Below are 18,252 nucleotides of genomic sequence, written 5' to 3' on the forward strand. Positions count from 1 at the left end.
ACTAAGAAGAAAATAGAAAAAAAAAATTAAAAAGTATTAAAAAAATTTTACCTATCAAAATTTTTTTATCAGTAATTATCAATAAATATTGATTTTATGGATAATTTATTGATAAATCACAAAAAATATGAAATTTTTAAATCGTTTATGAATAGATTGAAGAATAGTTAGTTTCTCTAAAAAAGGAAAGTCACTCCTCAATACATGATAATTGTGACATAACTACTATGTAGAGCCTACTCTAGGCCTCCGTTAGTTATTTTTTTAAATTCATTTAAATCATAAAAAATTAAAAAATAATTTTATATTTAAATTAAAATATTAATAATTAATATTTAATTTAAAATAATAAAAAATATTAAAAAGTAAAAAATAAGTTAAAAATTAAATTAAAAAAATTAAATTAAAAATATGAAATAAAATTATCCACAAAAAGTTATCATTTATAATTATCTACGATAACTTGATGTCATCAGAAATTACCTACGATAATTTGTTATCATCGATAATTATTAATAAAAGGTGTTGTCGATAAATAATCAATAATTTATACATGTATTATCTTCCACTAAATTACTTACAAAAAAAATTTTAATTTACCTACAAATAGTTCGTCAGGAGATTTAGCAATAATATTTTTTTTGTCAGTAAAAATTATCTACGCTAAAATTTGTAAACAAAAAAATTCTATTAATAATCCTAATTACTAATGAAAAATAGTCATATTTGATCAGTAATTTTTATAGCTATTTTTTTAATTTTTTATAATGATATATGTTAATATATTGTAACTTACCTCATAATAATAATTGATTATTATAGTATTAAGAGTGTAATTATTAAATAACTTATAGCTTACACATACAATTAGAAGTTAATAACTAAATTATAATTTAAAAATAGATAAAATTTAATAAAAAAAATACATGATCATATAATAGAAAACGATACATGATAGACTCTTGAGAATATATATATATATATATATTAAAATAACTAATTAAATAAAAAAAATTCAAACCTTTACATTTATTGATGATTTTATATAAATATTTCAATTTTAGATTAACTCACGCAAACTTTAAAATTCAAAAAAAATTTATCCAACTTTTAAAATTGATTGGATTATTAGCTTCAATAATAGTAACGCAGTATATTTATTCCACAACCAATGAATTTTATAAATATTTTAGGGTGTTTTAGTTGAATAAAATTTGAGTAAATTAATTTAAGAATGATAATTATTCTCCAAATCACCTCGTCTTGCCCTAAACTTCATTAATTTTGCCTGACCCTTATATTGTATGGGGTAGAGATGGAAAAAAAAGTCTCTCCGCCCTGAGTTTCCATAATTCGCCCTACTTAATAATAAATTATTATTTTTAATTAAAAATAATTTAATTATAGTTAAATATTAATAATTTAAAAAAATATATAGATATATTATTAAGATTATGTTTAAGATTTATATTTTTAACTTATAATTTATTTTATAATAAATAAAATTAAATTATATAATAATAAATTAAAATAAAAAATAAAAAAAAATCCAGTGAAAATTTTACCCCACCTTGCTCTCTAGCGAAAAAGTTCCTATTTTGATCTCGAAAGCCTATGAAACAAGAACGAAAGAGCAATCCCCACTCTTAATCCTCCTTTTTTCATCTTAAATTGATCTAAAATTGAGACATTTCAATAAAACCTTCAATAAACACATGGTTTTTTAATTCAATAAACTTTTGGAAAAATATAATTTATCAACCTCCACATGTCATTTTTTCCTTCATCACTCTCCATCCTAAACACTCTATCTCTCTCTCTCTCTCTCCATTTGTCCATATAATCGAGTCATACCGACGGCCATTTTTTCACCACCTTCAAATCTTTCTCACCCAAATGTACTGAGGTTTCTTCCTCACACCCAACCCTTTCTATCTTTCTATCTCTTCTTCTTGATCCCATCCGTTACACTCAAGAAACTCTCTCTTTCAATTTATTTTTTTTTCATCTGCTTTTTCGCTCTATTTAATTTTTTTTTTCTTCAAGAAGATATCAGTATACAAAAGGGTTTTGGTTTTGGTTTCGGTTTCGTTTAGCTTGCTTCAAAGGTTAATATACTAGAAACCAAAACAAGAACAAGAAAAAAGAAAAGTAAAAAAAAGAAGATCATCATGTTGGATCTCAATCTTGATATCATCTCTAGTGAGTCTTCTTGTGATGGTCACCACCACCACCGCCACCACAACAACAACAACAACAACCACAAGAATATGGTAGTAAGCAGAGAGCTTGAGAATAATGAGCTCCCAGCAGAAGAGGCTGCTTCTAGAGCACAAATGGAGGATTCAGGCATATCTAACTCCTCCATTATCATCAACATAGAAGAAGCTTTAACCAATCCAGGAGACGAGAACTCCTCCAACTCTGCATTGATTTTTGATATCTTGAAGAAAGAGAAAAATGATGCCAACCACAACAATAATGCTTTCAGAGAAAGCGACCCACTTCGAGATTTCACTACCCACCAACCTTTTCCTGTGAGAAATACTGGGTTAGAATTGGATTTGCAGTCTGGATTTTCCAAGATAAGGCCTCAATGGTTAAAATTATCACAGATGGAACCTAGTGGTGGAGCAGAGCTGAAAATTGTGCAGCAAAAGCAGCAGCAAATGAGAAAGAGCAGGCGAGGTCCCAGGTCCAGAAGTTCTCAGTATAGAGGAGTAACATTTTACAGGAGAACTGGCCGCTGGGAGTCTCATATATGGTGAGTATGTATGGACTTTTGGTTTCCATAATCTAGTGGGTTTCATTTTCTTCCTAAATTAGTCATGTTCATCGCCTTTTATGCATGACATGGCTTATTGGGTTTGCCTGGTTAATGATCTTGATTTATTTGTTAATTCTGTGTGCAGGGATTGTGGGAAGCAAGTATATTTAGGTAAGTAGAAGGATGATCTTCTTTGGGATGACTGAAATCTTTGGCAAGATTTTAATTTTCATGAATTATTGTGATTTTATTCTTAATTATGAATACTTTTCATGATTAATTTTCTTTTCTTATCTCTTTACCAGGTGGATTTGACACTGCCGTTGCTGCAGCAAAGTATGAATTTTTGTTATTTCTTTTCCTTTCTTGTTGGATGTAAACTTCCTTTTTTTGTAAATATAGATTTGTCATATTTTGTAAATCTTACTAAATCTGGTCTTATAAATTCAGAGCATATGATCGAGCTGCAATTAAGTTCAGAGGAGTTGATGCAGATATCAACTTTAATTTAAGTGATTATGATGAAGATATGAAGCAGGTGAGAAATAATCTGCTCAATTATTGACAAGTTATTACTTTTTCTTCCAAAAGTATTTGTGGGGTGGGATTTATTTAAGTATATTAACAACAATATTAACTGGTATGAAGATGAGAAACCTGGGTAAAGAAGAATTTATTCATACACTTCGTCGCAAAAGTACTGGATATGTTCGGGGTAGCTCGAAATACAGAGGTGTAAATCTTCACAAATGTGGTAGATGGGAAGCTCGAATGGGACAGTTCCATGGAAAGAAGTAAGAAAATTTCCCCATTTCTAATTTCGTTTAAATGATTTTATGATTAATTGTAGCTTGCAAGGTCCTTATTAATGATATTGAATTTGTTTATGCTGATTAATATATCCTCCAAGGGGTTTTAATCTAACTGCATAATTAATTAACTCCATTTTCATCTTATTAATCTAGGGCTTACGATATAGAAGCCATCAAATGTAATGGAAGAGATGCAGTAACCAATTTTGAACCTAGTGTTTATGGAGGGGAGATCACTTTTTATTCAAGCAGTAGAGGTACTAATAGATTGATAGTCTTATCATCTTTCATCGTTGATTAGTATTTGTAATGAATTTCCCGATGATATATGCAGGGAGGAGTGACCACAATCTTGATTTGAGCCTTGGAATTTCTTCTTCAGCAAATGATTCGAAGGCGAATAACAATGTGAGCAGCTGCCATTTTCATTTTAAGGATTGGGAATTACCCAACAAAGAAAGACCAGTAGTATTATTCTATATAAGATGCCTGCAATTCATAGCTTTTTTACACTGTTAAAATATATTCTTGCTTTAGTTTTCATTCTTTAGGCATATTGAAAAGGCATGTTGCCAAGTATAGTAATCCATTCTGTTCTTTATTGATTATAAATCTAGCTAATGGTAGTTGATGCCCTTTTGTGATTTTAAAGGTTGAAAGTGCTGCTTCTACACCAGGTTTACAGACCCTTCACAATCTGCCAATAGCATCAAAGAACCTGCCAACATTGTCTGGCATATATCCTGGATTTTTACCAAGGATTCAGGTAGTGCTCTTCTTTTCCATTGTCTCTTTGTCTAAATTACAGGAAATTCTAATTCCATTTTCATGTTGTTATAGAGAACAAGAAAAATTATTATGATTGTGTCATGAAGCCTGATATTGTATATGCTGACAGGAAAGGGTTGCAGAGAAGAGGGTGGAAGCGGATTCTTCACCAAAAAGCTCAAGCTGGCTATGGAAAATAAATGGAAACAACAACAACAGCAATGTTGCTACAGTTTCAGAGATCTCATCATCGTTTGCAGCATCATCAGGATTCTCTTCATCAGCAACAATCACTGCCTCTTCAACAACCTTTCCATTCAACCACCAAAGTCATTCTGTGAACAATCAGTTCCTCACAACGCCAGTCACATCCACCACAAACTGCTTCCATTACTACTCCAAAAGGAGCTCAAATTAGCAGTTCCAGGGTGCTTTTGTCGCTATGCTCTTTAGAATGTTAGGTGAGCAGAGGAAAAAAAAAAAAAAAAAAAGAAACTGAAGAGCAATTATTATTCTGTAGGGCCACTTTCTATTTAGAGTGTATCATATGATCTGAAGCAAAGATTTGTCCTCACAACTGCCATGGAAAAGCCTTTTTTCATTAGTGGCTTTAAGCAAGGGAAGATAAGATCTAACCTTAGCTTAATTTGATAAAGAATTTATATAGAGTATTATATATATATAATTACCAAAATTAACAATCACCATGAATTGATAGATGCCATGTTATATACATAATCAATTTAACAGTATCTGCTTCATGACCTTCAGCATGGTGGAACAGTCAAGAACTACGTAATATGTTTGATAAGATGTAATTTTTTTTTTTAACGATCAGGAGTATTTTTTAATTAATTTTTGCACACTGAGATTATATTTCCTCTCCGAGCAATATAAGGGTTCAGTCCTCCGCATTGACCTAGTGTATTCAGAATAAATAATCTGGAAATAATCTTCAGCAAAGTGAAACACTGCTTAATAAAGAAGGGATTAAGCCTATATATATATATATATATATATATATATATATATATATATATAGAGTCAAATTTAAATTAAAATTTTTTTATAATTTTAATAGTGATCTATTCTTGTCTCTACTTTGGCTTGTGTGTGTATTTTGCCTCAAACGAAAGAAAAAACAAAGTAGGCCTTGAGCTATTTCTGGAGTTGCTGATGTGATAGACCCATGGTTGAGGTCCCATGTGGGGTGTGCCCGGTGAACTGATCTTTTAGGATCTCACATTAACTGTGTAATGTGCGTGTGTATAGGTTATATAGTAACAAGAATCTTGTTAAAATTGTCATAGTTTTAATAGTGATCTATTCCTGTCTCTGACTCAGGTGTGCTTGTGTTCTGTCTGAAACAAAAAAAAAATAAACATAATTAAATAATATTTTTAAACTACTATTTTTAATAGCTCTAAAATGATACAGCTTGTGCTGTTCTAAGCAAATACCAAACTGATGTTTTCCGTTTTTTTGATATTGGTGGTGGCCGCAGAAACAAAGTGGTAAGGTGGAATGGTGGTGGGAAAAGAGCGATGACAAAAATGATAATAAGGACATACGGTGGTTAAAAAATAATGTATTGCATTAATTGAAATAATAAAAATAATTAAATAATCAATAAACTTTATATTAAATCATAATCAAATAATTGTGATGAATGTATTATATAATATCATATTAAAATTAAGATTAATGGATGAGTTAATAAATATTTAATAATTATTTATAAATTTTAATTTAATAATATTAAAATTATTTTAAAATTATGAAATTTTAAATTCGAGTATATTAAAATAATGGACATCTACTGATTAAAACAACTAGTGCAATAGTCATCAACTATGACCCACTATATGGGCAGAGCAACTTCCATCCAACCTTGGTCATTGGCAGGCACATAAATAATTGAGTTGACATCTTTGAATTCAAGCCTTTGCATTTGAAAAATCTTAAATCTTCCATTTAGCTTTATTGTTAGTTTGGTTGGTTGACTCCAACTTGCCCTAGTTGGAATTGCATTAATATTTTAACATTAATTTGCCAAATTGGGACATCCCATTTATATGCATGAAAATATAGCCACAATCTAATAGGAGAAAATTGAAGAAAATAGTACTTACTATGTAGATAATTTGATGGAAAAAAAAAATTAATGGGAAAAGAGAGATGCTAATATGCAAGAAATCACAAAATTTCAATTTTTTTTTTCAATAACAATCATGATCAAATAGATAGGATTTTTTTTCCCCCTTCTTCTTGGTTCTTTATTAGGTTGATGTCTTGTGGGTTTGTCGTCTACCCCATATTGGGTATCAACCACACAAGGTCTATTGTTGGATAAGTGCAAATGACATTACTTGAAGACTTTATCTGAAAAGCTCTTAGAACTTTGCTATGCCAAAGTCTATTTTGTTTTTTAGTTTTATTTGGTGAGTTTTGAAAATTAGTTGGGAATAATAATACATTGACCATCCAACCCAAGAAAGGGGCAATCCAAAATTAATTTGACTAGCTTTGAGGGTTGATGATTAAAAAAATAAAAATAACAATAAAACCAAACATTTGTTTTAATTTGCTATTCCAGTCAATTTTTAATTATACATACCATGTTTATAATAGTGTTGATTGTAATAAAATTTAAAAAATATACATGTTATAATTTTTAAATTTTAATGTGTTTATTTTTTTTTATCGGTAAATAGAACACACGCATAGACGATCAGTGAAGATTTTAATTATTAAGAATTTTATGTAAACATATATTTAAGGATAATAATTTTATTTAGACTTATATTTATGGAGATGGGATAACGTGAGAGATAAGACATGTTAAAAAATATTTTTAATTTTTGGTGTTAAATAATAATAATAATAATAATAGTAATTATTATTATTATTATTATTATTATTATTATTATTATTATTATTATTATTTTGAAATATTGGCAATATTTTTTTGAATGGCTTTACTCCTAAATATAGATGCAAACATAAATGAAAATATTAAAAAAATTAAAAATATTATTTTATACCGTTATGTCAATGGTGCCAAATGCATTATATTACTCCACCGTTCATTTTTATTATACAGTAATTAAAAAAATAATTAAATTACTTAAATTATAATAAAATATTTTTTAAATTAATTAAATTACCCTTTATTTCACTCAATTAATAGTTAGATGATGAGATAAATTTTGAAAATTATAGAAATAATCATTTTGTTTAGTAGAGATAAAGGTAAATTTTTTAAAAAATTAATTAATAGTCCTTAATTTTTCCAAAACAATAAATAATTTTAGATAAAATAACTTTTAAAAATGACATATAAAAGTGCACGAATGAGTATTTCTATATAAAATTTAATTTACTTGCTTTAAAATGTCAAAACACAAAATTACATATTTTTTAAAATTTTTGGGATGACAGAATGAAGTTAGCATTATAACAACAAACCTGTAAATATTAACAAAAAAAAAACCATTTAACCCTTAAATATTAACTTTGTTTTATGTCTTTATTGTGTCTAGGGTTTTCACCTATTGTTAAGCGGCTTCCCCTGCCCTTTCTGAGCAGGGTAGCTCCTCTCCTTATTTAGGGCCTGTTTGGTTTAACTGTTGAATACAACTGATAGCTGTTAGCTGATAGCTGATGATAGCTGTTTTATGTTAAGTGTTTGGTAAAATTATATTTAGCTGTTGCTGTTGATATGTGAAATGACTAATAAGGGTATATATCATATAATTTATTTTATTATTTAAATAAATATAAAATTATAAATTTATTACATTATATTTAATATATAATTATTAAATTAATATATTATATTATTTAAATAAATATATAATTATTAATCTTTTATATTATATCATTTATTTTATTATTGAAATAAGAAAATAATTATTTTTTAAGATAATTAAATAATTTTAAAAATATAAATAAAATAATAAAATAATTATTATTGTTAATAGAAAAATTTATAATTAATTTTAAGTTTTTAGATATAAATAAATATTTTATATTTTATGTTATTAATAAAAAATATTTTATCAAAATTAAAATACGTTAATTAAAATGTTAAAATTTAAAATGAAAAATAAAAATATTAATAATATTAATTTTCTAGTTAAATAAAAAAGGATAATATGGTCAAAATAAAAAATAAAACCAAATCAGCTATCACCGATGAGAAACTAAAAATAGAGTCGATACAAGGCTGATGGGTATCATATCAGTTGCCCATCAGCTATCAGCTCTATTTTTTTGAGCTTGCCAAACACTATAGTTTACCTGTTTGGATGTCTATCAGCTATCAGCTGCATCCAACAGGCAAATCAAACACCCCCTTAGTGTTGTGGGTTTCCTCCCTCCACTCATCTGGGTGGTATAAATACTTCTTTATGTGGTTTTCCAATAGCTTGGACATCAAAGAGAGAGAGCCTCCCTTAGATCTGCCTACCCTATTTAGTTTAATTTCTCTATGTTATTGGGTCTCTTTCATGCAGGTTGATCTTCTCTTCAGCTAAGATCATAGGTGGGCTTTTGGGTAGAAAGATCTTTCAACTTGTTACTATTTCTATTATAGCATGCATGTAAATGTAAGGTATACACATAAATCGCATAATCACACAATATAATAGAATAACATAAGATTTAACATAGTCCGATCCTAAAGTTTACTTTTATGGGCAAGACAAGAGAAAAAGTATCACTATAATGAAAATGCAAGATATAATTACTCATAACTCTCAAACCTTAGTCTCAGCGTACTCCTCGAATATCTCACAACTCTATAGTAAAGGTAGAATATTATAATATTTATACTGATCTATACCGCGAATACCTATCAGTCCGCGCCCTCTGTTACTAATATAGATATCACTTTTTATCTTAATCAGATCACAGTGCAAAACTTTTATGTCAGTTCATAATTCAGATCTATAAAGACATATTAAAAATTCAAACAAAATAAAAATTATAATTTCGCCACTGATTTCTTCAGCTTTGTGGGGGTCTATGTTTTTCGCTGATGGTACCTTTTGGGGTCTTTAGACGGACTAAGTCCTCCTTCGGCTGACCCTTTGCTCTAACACAAGCCCTTGATGGAGCATCATTCTTGGCCTGCGATGGCTTAGGCCTTTTTTTTTTGTGGCTCAGCTCTACGATTGTCTGGAAGGAACACTCTGCCTCGATGCTTCCGGTGCGAGACGCTGTTGACCCTTGCTTGAACCAGGTCCTATTGTTTCGAGTCTCCCATCTGGGTCTTTGACCTTAGGATTTGCTGTGTTGGGTTGTGCTTATGTGGTTCTGGGTTGGGTTTCTTTTGTTGTAATTGGGAATCCAATTTTTCTGGCCTTTGGACTTGACCTTGTAATAATTTCAACCTTTTTATAGGCCCTTAATGATATTAATATTTTAAAGAAAAAAGCATTAATGAGCAAATCACAAAGTAATATTCAGACACAATTTGAATAACAAATTCTAAATTATTAAAGAGCAAAATAACATAATATTTTTTTTATCTACTTTCCCCTTTATAATGCATGGCCTAATGTTTTGAGAAAAATGAGTAATTTGTGAGTTCAATACTTTCTGAACTTACTTTGAAAGAGGTGAGATGTGGACCTGCGTTTCTTTAATAATTATAATAAAATTTAAAAATAATAGTATAAAAAATTATTATTATTATTATTAATGAAAATTTTTTTATAATTTATTAATTATTATCTAAAAATTCATTTAATGATAAATCAAATAAAAATTTATTAATAATTATAATGACTCCTTTAATTATAATAATAATAATAATAATTTAATTATAATTTAATTCTATAATTGCATTATTTAAATTTTAATTTTCTTTTAATTATTTAGTAATAATTATATATACACACAAATTTACATATTAATAATAAATAATTTTGCTCATGAAATTAGATAGTAGAGGAAGAAGAAAATGCGCATAGAAAATCAATAAATTAAAAAATTACATATGCAGTTGGTTAAAGAATTCGCCAAATAAACGTAGAAGACGCATGCATGCTAATTGGAAAGAAGCCATAATATAATGGATGCTTTTGGATAGGATGTTAATATTTATTACAACAACTCTCAAGTTATTACAAAAGTGGCATGAACTCATACAAGAAAACTAGATAAGTTTCTTTATCAAAAGTTGAAGTCACCATGCAAGAGTCTTTAGTAGTTTTGTACCTTGGCAGAATTATTTGGATAGGACTTGTGGATTGGATGATGGAGGAATATAATTGTAATTTTTATCAAAAATACTTTCAGCTGTTGTTATGAGCAACAATATGTTTTGATTCCCAAATTGAAAGGATAATAGTAATTAATTTTCTTAGTTGTGGGAATCGGATTCCTTAGTTTGTGAAAATAAAAATGAAAAAAAAAAAAAAGAGTTTCCAAATAATCATAAAGGAAATCAATTTCATTCATGGGTTAATTTTTGGTGAACCAAATGGAACCTTAATGTATTCTGGACATATAGTTTGAAAGGTATACTTTGATTAACAAACATAATAGTATGAATTTTTCAGCTCCATTTTAATTTCAAATTCATTAAGCAGATACTCCTCCATGGCATCAAACAAATGAATAAGTCATGAACTAACTATTTAGATTTCTTTCACTAAAATTACTTGTGTTTGGAAGAAGTAGCTTCTGCAATTTACACATAAAAGGTTCAAGAAAGCTGTTTCCACATAATTGATAGGTTCAATGAAGTAATATTGCTGCACAACCAAGGCAATTTTATGCAAGCATACCGAAAGGATTATATATAAAGAAGACAACATATCCAACTATTTCAGCAGTGGTCTAAGATAATTTAAACATGAGAATATAACAAAAACTTAAATGAACAAGGAGAAAAAACAAAGTAGATCTTGTTTGTGGGAAATTCAGGTTCAATTTTCTCAATTACAAATAAAAAAGAAGAGGGGAGGATTAAATACACACAGCATCAAAATTATAAACAAGGAAATGAAAGAATAGGTATACATCGAAATTAAAAGTTAAAAGAAGCACCTTGATTCAAAAGTCGGCTACATATAGGAAGGATCAGACTAAAAGATCCAAGCTTGCTCTTCTAGCAGCTCTGTCAAATACTGACCACACTATGAAAAACAATTAGTTTTACAACCGATTTTTGCAATCGACTGAAATCAATTATTATTGGTAACAAATTTTGTAACCGATTTATGATTTTGATTTTCTTTAGTAAAATAGTTAATTTTTTAAAAAATTTAGCAACTCATTCAATAATCGATTGTTAAATCAGTTGTTATAATTAGTTGCTAAAATTGGTTTCTATTAGCAATCGATTTACGATTAGTTGTTCAATCGGTTGCTAATCGATATTATAAAAAAAAAATTAAATATACGATTAGCAATTGATTTTAAAATTGGTTACTAAAATTTATTACTAATAGCAATCGATTTTAAAATGGGTTACTATTAACAACAGATTTAGGGAATGGTTGCAAAAATAAGCTATTAATAGTAACTAATTTATAATAAGTTGCTAAAATATGTTGTTATTTGCAACCGATTCCTTATCAGTTGTTAATAACAATCGATTTTTACAACTAATTGCAAATCGGTTGTAAAATTTTTTCCTCCAAAAATTTTCACCTAATTTTTTGTTATTTTTTTTATTTGCAACCGATTTGATCGATTGCTAATAATAACTAATTTTTATAATCAATTAAAATCGGTTACTAATAACTACCGATTTTACAATCAATTTTTCCTCCAAAAAATTCTTAACAATTTTTTTTTTTATTTGGTGCCAATTGGTTGCTAGCAATAACTTATTTTTGTATCTAATTAAAATTGATTGCTATCAGTTTGATTTTTTTCCCCTAAAAAATTCTTGCCTATTTTTTCACTTTTTTTTTTATTTTGATTTGCAACTGATTGTGAATCAGTTGCAAAATTTTCCCCTCAAAAATTTTCACTCAATTTTTAAAAGAAATTAACAACAGACAATCGATTGCTAAAATTGGCTACTAATTTACTTATATAAACTACTACTTATTTTATTTCCTTACTACTCATTTTATTTTCTCACTACTCTTCTCTCTCTCTACTCTCATTTTTTTATCATCTTTTCCATTCTTATCTATTTTATTCATCACCTTTTCTTTTCTAATATATTTTCTTTATCATCTTTTTATTTCTCATCTTTTTTATTTAATTTATTTTTCTTTGTCATAAAATAAAAATTTTTGTACAAATATATTTTTTTGTTAGTAAATTATTTGTAGTATTAATTTTTAGTAATTTTTTTATTATAATATATATATGGGGTAATTATTTTAGTAATTTGTCTTAGAAATATCTTTCTATATTTAATTTTTTGTTAATATTTTTTATAACAGTAATTATTAATAATTTTTTATAATATTTTTATATTACTTGATTAATTCTATATTTTCATTAATAATTTATTATTTTAGTAATTTTTGAAAAATTTATTTATTTGAATTTTTTATTTATTATTTGCAAATTTAATTTTTTTTTTAATTTTTAAATTAGCAATCGTTTTACAAAATTTTTGCGAAATTACAAAATTAAAGACACTAAATTTCTAGTAACTGATAGTTTTTTATCAAAAGTTTTATTTTTTTAATTTAATTAATTTAGTAACCGATTTAGTTATCGGCTGTTATTTGTAACCAATCTCATTGCAATCGACTGAATCAGTTGCTGAATTAGTTACTAAATAGATTAGCAACTGATTCGGTCGGTTGCTAATTCAATTTTTTTATAGTGCCACTGAAAGAAAAAAGAATAAAGAAAAAAGAGAAGAAACCTAGAAATAAATAGAAACAAAAAAAAAATTATATCAAAGAGAAGAAAAATGCAAGTTTCTTATATAAGCTGCCTATCAACATCTGGGGTTGTCCTTATAAGTGAAGACAAAGTTCTTGCTGGTGAAAAATTCTGTGAGCATAAGCAAGACATGAATATGGTCTTCAAAGAAACACAAAGAGAGACAAAAGGAAAGAAGAAGAAGTAGAAGGTTAAGCAAAGTGAAAAGAAAAATTGAAAAAAAAAAGTGGGTACAAAATTGCAAAGGAAGAGTAGGGCTTTATGGTAGTGCAGAAATGGTGGGGTTTAAACGTGGTTGCATGGATTATTTTTTCTTTTTATAGTTACAATACCATCTACCATCTTCATATTATATTTGGTCACGGAAGGAAAGAAATATTTTGCACCAACTAAAATTTCCCTTAAAAAATTAAAAATTGCAACAGAATCAAATAAAAAAAAATTAATATCATGATGGGATTAAAAAATTATTAGGTGAGGTGCGTTAAAAATGATATTTACTTAGGTGCGGCTATAGAGAATTCGAGCTTATATGAAAAATGAATTCATCAACCTCAGATTAAATATTTGTAAATAGATTCGTATACTCAATATATAAACTGTAAATTCTATACATATCTCGACAAATATTTAATTTAACAGTTGTTAAATTTATTTTTATATGAATTCGAATTTATATTAGATATATTTTGTTTATTTTAGTATAACTAGCTTTTTTATTTAACATGCTATGCATGTTATTTATACTCACTATTAGTATTTGCAATTTAATTTTGTTTATATTTAATTTTTTTAATAATTTTTAATATATTATATCATATTAGTATATAATTAAAAACTAAACAGTTTATTAAATATAAAATTTTTTAAAATTATAGTATTTAAAATATTAAATTTCATAAAATTTAATAATGAAAATTAAAAACAATTTTTAGGTAAAAACTCTATCTCATAATAATAACAATAATAATCTTATCTCTACACATTTTCAATTATTCTCTTTATAATTTACATATAAATATAAAATGTTAAAATTCATTATTTAAATTAAAATAATAATATTAATGTTAATTTAATTAATTTTACAAATAAAAATATTTATTAAATTAAAATTTATTATATCTTTAATTGGATTATATTTTTATAAAAAGTTATCTATTATAATTAAATTTAATTGTTAATATGTAATAAATAAAAATACCATTTAACAATGTAATCTCAGTTTAATGGAATTATCAAACTGAAATAAAAATTCTAACATTACTATAATTCTACGCTAATTTAGTAATACATGCATAATTTATTTATTTATTTATTTATCAATAATGTTTTATATTAAATTCTAAACTTCAAAAATTTAAATTATAATTATATTAGAATTTTAACTATAATTATAGTTGTAAAATTATAATTTTACATATGAATATTTTGCCATTGATATTACATATGAATATTAATAGTATATAACAAATAAATATAATAATTATTATGAATAATCAATTAACTTTTGCAACAATTAATGGTATAAATAATTTTAATTAGAGTTTGTTAGAGTTTAATATTTTTCCATACTTAGCTATATACATATATTTTTGTAAATAGAATTTGAACTCCAATGATTTTTTTAATTATAATTATACATATATTTATTATAATTTATAATTATAATCGTGTTAGAATTAGAATTGTGGAAAAATATTAATAAAAAATTATAGTAGCCAATTAAATTTAGTTTTTTATTATAATAATATTAAATTATTGTGGATTATTGTGGATATTTTAGCCAATTCCAATATTCCACCTCCTTCGTGTGTGTGTGTGTGTGTGTGTGTGTGTATATTTATATTTATACACACACGCACACGCACATGCTAGTATGCATATGCATGTACTATTCTAAAAGTATTATAATAATATTATCCTTACAAAAATTAATTTATATCACAAAATCCCTTAAATTTTAATTTAAAATATCAAAATTCTTTTCTAACTAGGTTCGGTGTAAGATCTCAAGACTTGCGACAAGTCTCATATCAATAGGAAATAAAAGAGTTAATGGGTTTATAAAATTCTTGGCCCAACTACCATAATAACTTGGGTTAAATATTTTATATTTAACCCAGTAGTTTAGAGCTGAAAGTTATTTGGGTCAATTAAAGTAGAGATGTTATAACTAGTATCAGGCGGTCAAAAATTTGTGTGGAGATAGTGAATTATGAGGAAAGGCTACCCATAACTAGAGACGAGGTGGAGTTACCTGAGACACTAGCCAATCCCAATAATCAAGTATCCAATAATCGATAAAGCATAGCAGTCTTAGCACAACACCAGTATAGGTTGTGATGGAGAGATTGTAACATCTCAAGACTTGGGACAAATCCAACATGGTGAAAAATAAAAGAGTTAATGGGTTCATATGACCCTTAGCCTAACTATCATAATAACTGGCCCAACTATCATAATAACTCGGCTTAATCATTTTGTGCCAAAATTATTTGGATCAATTGGAGTAAGGAGATAAGATATTATAATATTTACTTTTTCATTAGTAAGTATCATTAATGTTATTATTTTTATCATAATATTTTACTAGTACATATTATATATAGTTAATTCACGTTTTTCATTATTTTATGAAGTAGGGTTCTTGGAAGCATATAGACCCAGTATGATATTTCGCTTGAAAATTCTTTAAAGGAGTCCAAGAAGGTAAATTCTCCATTCGTCTCTCCTTTATGGATTCATTTTTTCTTATTTTATTCTTGTAGATTTATCAAGGAATAGATTTTTTCAATGCAATAATTATTCAAATAATTGATTTTGCAGATTTGTCAAAATTCCGAACACAAAGTTGCTAGTTCCAAAGAGAAATTCCAACCTTGTTCTACATGCCTTTCGCAGAGCATGCAAGAGGGTGACCAAACTTGAAGACATACCAAATTAGAAGATCAGTTGATGGTGTTATTGAGAGAAAAAAAATTATACAGATTGGATTTTTAATCTTATAGTCATTACTTTTACCTACCTTTGATTCTTCTAAAAATGGTTATGTGAGTGGATGAATTTTTAATCAGCCATTGGTAGGAATTACTATGACAAAAAGGAAAACATGGCATGAAGGGATAAAATCTTATATAATAAATTAAAGAACACTCTTTTAAATGGAGATGTTTGAGTTTTGCTTTAATTTTCAAATGTAAAACACCTTTTAACTTTTATTTGAATGAAAATTTTGTTTTGAAGGAAAAATTATCATACTAATGAAAAAGTTTTTGCAGTATATTCTACTTAGTGGCACATTTTCTTATCCAATTTTTTATCAATACTTTTCTTTTTATCAGCATTCTTACATTGAAGAACCTCGACATGTACTTCCTTTCAATATGTCATTTTTAATGCCATTACTTCACGTACTCATTTATTTCAAACCCTCAAGAATGGATTGTTGTCATATCAGTTGATGGTTGTATTACATTCAGCTGGTGTTCGTTTCTTCTGCTCTTTAACACTTTGTATGCTTGTTCTTTTTCTAGAGTTGAGTTGTCTGCTTGTAGCCTGCATAGTTCAGTTGCATATTTTGCATTATCCTATTTTCCAATCAGCCTATCATCATGGAGAGTTTTTAACCTTTCTGCTTTTGACTAAAGTGATATATGATTTAATTTTTCATACCATTGTTATTATCATCTATTCTTTACTTGATTTATCTGTCTTTTCTTTTTCACTGATTAACAGGAAGTTGTCCATGATGCCATACTTAGAGTCTCTAATTTATATAGCTTATTTTCCGATAATCAACTGCAAGAATATGAGGTGAGAGATAGAGAAGCCGACTTTGAAAGCATGAAAGCGAGGAGGACAGGATTACATATAATGTGACAGTTCTTGAATATTGATGAAGCGTTTAAATTGGTGCAATTTTCTTATTTGACTGTGTTTATAATCTCGTTTTGCTTCTCTTAGATTGATAGAATGGTTGCTGAAGATACATATTTCAATATTTAGATCCTTATTATTATTATTATTATTATTATTATTATTATTATTATTATTATTATTATTATTATTATTATTATTATTTCTGAAGGAAAACTCAGTTGAAGTCTCATTTCTCCATGGGTAATTTGAGGAATTGTAATGGTGATTGTATAAGAAATTCGAAAGTCAAAGTCACCATGCAAGAGTCCTAAATTCGTTAGTTTATAGCTTAGCAGATGGCATGTTGGTCCTTGTGGATTGGATGGTGGTGGAACTTATTTATTTTACACTCTTGTATTAAAAAAAATACAAATAAAAATAAGTGAGAATATTGTCATTCCGCAAATTATTAATTACAGATATAATTAATTATTTCATAAATTTGTATATTTATGAACTATGTCATGTTTATCTATTCAAACTTTATTTGATATCTAATTTTATTTTATTTTAAAACAATATTTTCTAATGTGTACGCATTAATGCTTCACCATGTAACTTAAGGACACTAAACATTTTGGTTAGGGACAGACCCAAAAAAAATTTTTTTTTGGGCTATGTAAAATTAATTTGATAATTACACTAATTGTTTATATAATTTTAAATGGCTAATGTTATGCATTTAAAAAATATCTAATAAAGTATAATTAAGTTAATTTTTTTTAGGGTACTAATATTATAAAATTTATTAATATAATAAAAAATAAATAGTTTTAATATTTTATGTTAGGCTAATAACAAACACTATGATAAACATAGGCTTTAACGATATACATTATTTATTATTAAAAATTTAAAATATATTATTATTAAATGATGTGTATATATAAATTCAATAATTTAAAAATTTTAACATCACTTTCATATTAATTTACGAGATATATATATATATATTATTTCGATGTTTAAATATATCAATATAGTTCATTACTTTAACATTAAATATAAAATGATATTAAAAAAATGTTGTTAAAGTTAGCGAAAAATATACTCTTTTTTTTTTTAAATATAAACATGCATATATAGAAGAACATTTTGGAAGATTGGGCCATGGCTCCA

The 18,252-nt window shown here is 26.7% G+C and overlaps 1 protein-coding gene across 1 annotated transcript; it reads left to right on the forward strand.

Moving 5' to 3' along the window:
* Positions 1-1,799: 1,799 nt before the first annotated feature.
* On the forward strand, positions 1,800-5,032 carry LOC110649453 (floral homeotic protein APETALA 2). Its single transcript, XM_021804033.2, has 9 exons — positions 1,800-2,764; positions 2,913-2,938; positions 3,073-3,103; positions 3,218-3,305; positions 3,416-3,561; positions 3,733-3,836; positions 3,914-3,987; positions 4,232-4,345; positions 4,478-5,032. Exons 1-9 carry the CDS (start codon positions 2,172-2,174, stop codon positions 4,763-4,765), a joined length of 1,464 nt encoding a protein of 487 aa, XP_021659725.2. The 5' UTR covers positions 1,800-2,171; the 3' UTR covers positions 4,766-5,032.
* Positions 5,033-18,252: the final 13,220 nt, after the last annotated feature.

This window comes from Hevea brasiliensis, chromosome 8 (assembly GCF_030052815.1).
Source record: "Hevea brasiliensis isolate MT/VB/25A 57/8 chromosome 8, ASM3005281v1, whole genome shotgun sequence".
Lineage (NCBI taxonomy): Eukaryota > Viridiplantae > Streptophyta > Magnoliopsida > Malpighiales > Euphorbiaceae > Hevea > Hevea brasiliensis.

What these genes read in the sequence shown, in the direction of transcription:
- LOC110649453 (XM_021804033.2), top strand. Translation starts at nt 2,172, where the DNA reads ATGTTGGATCTCAATCTTGATATCATCTCTAGTGAGTCTTCTTGTGAT. An exon ending in TTTTTATTCAAGCAGTAGAG is followed by an intron (nt 3,837 to 3,913) that starts GTACTAATAGAT and finishes TGATATATGCAG; the next exon opens with GGAGGAGTGACCACAATCTT. An exon ending in ATTCGAAGGCGAATAACAAT is followed by an intron (nt 3,988 to 4,231) that starts GTGAGCAGCTGC and finishes GTGATTTTAAAG; the next exon opens with GTTGAAAGTGCTGCTTCTAC.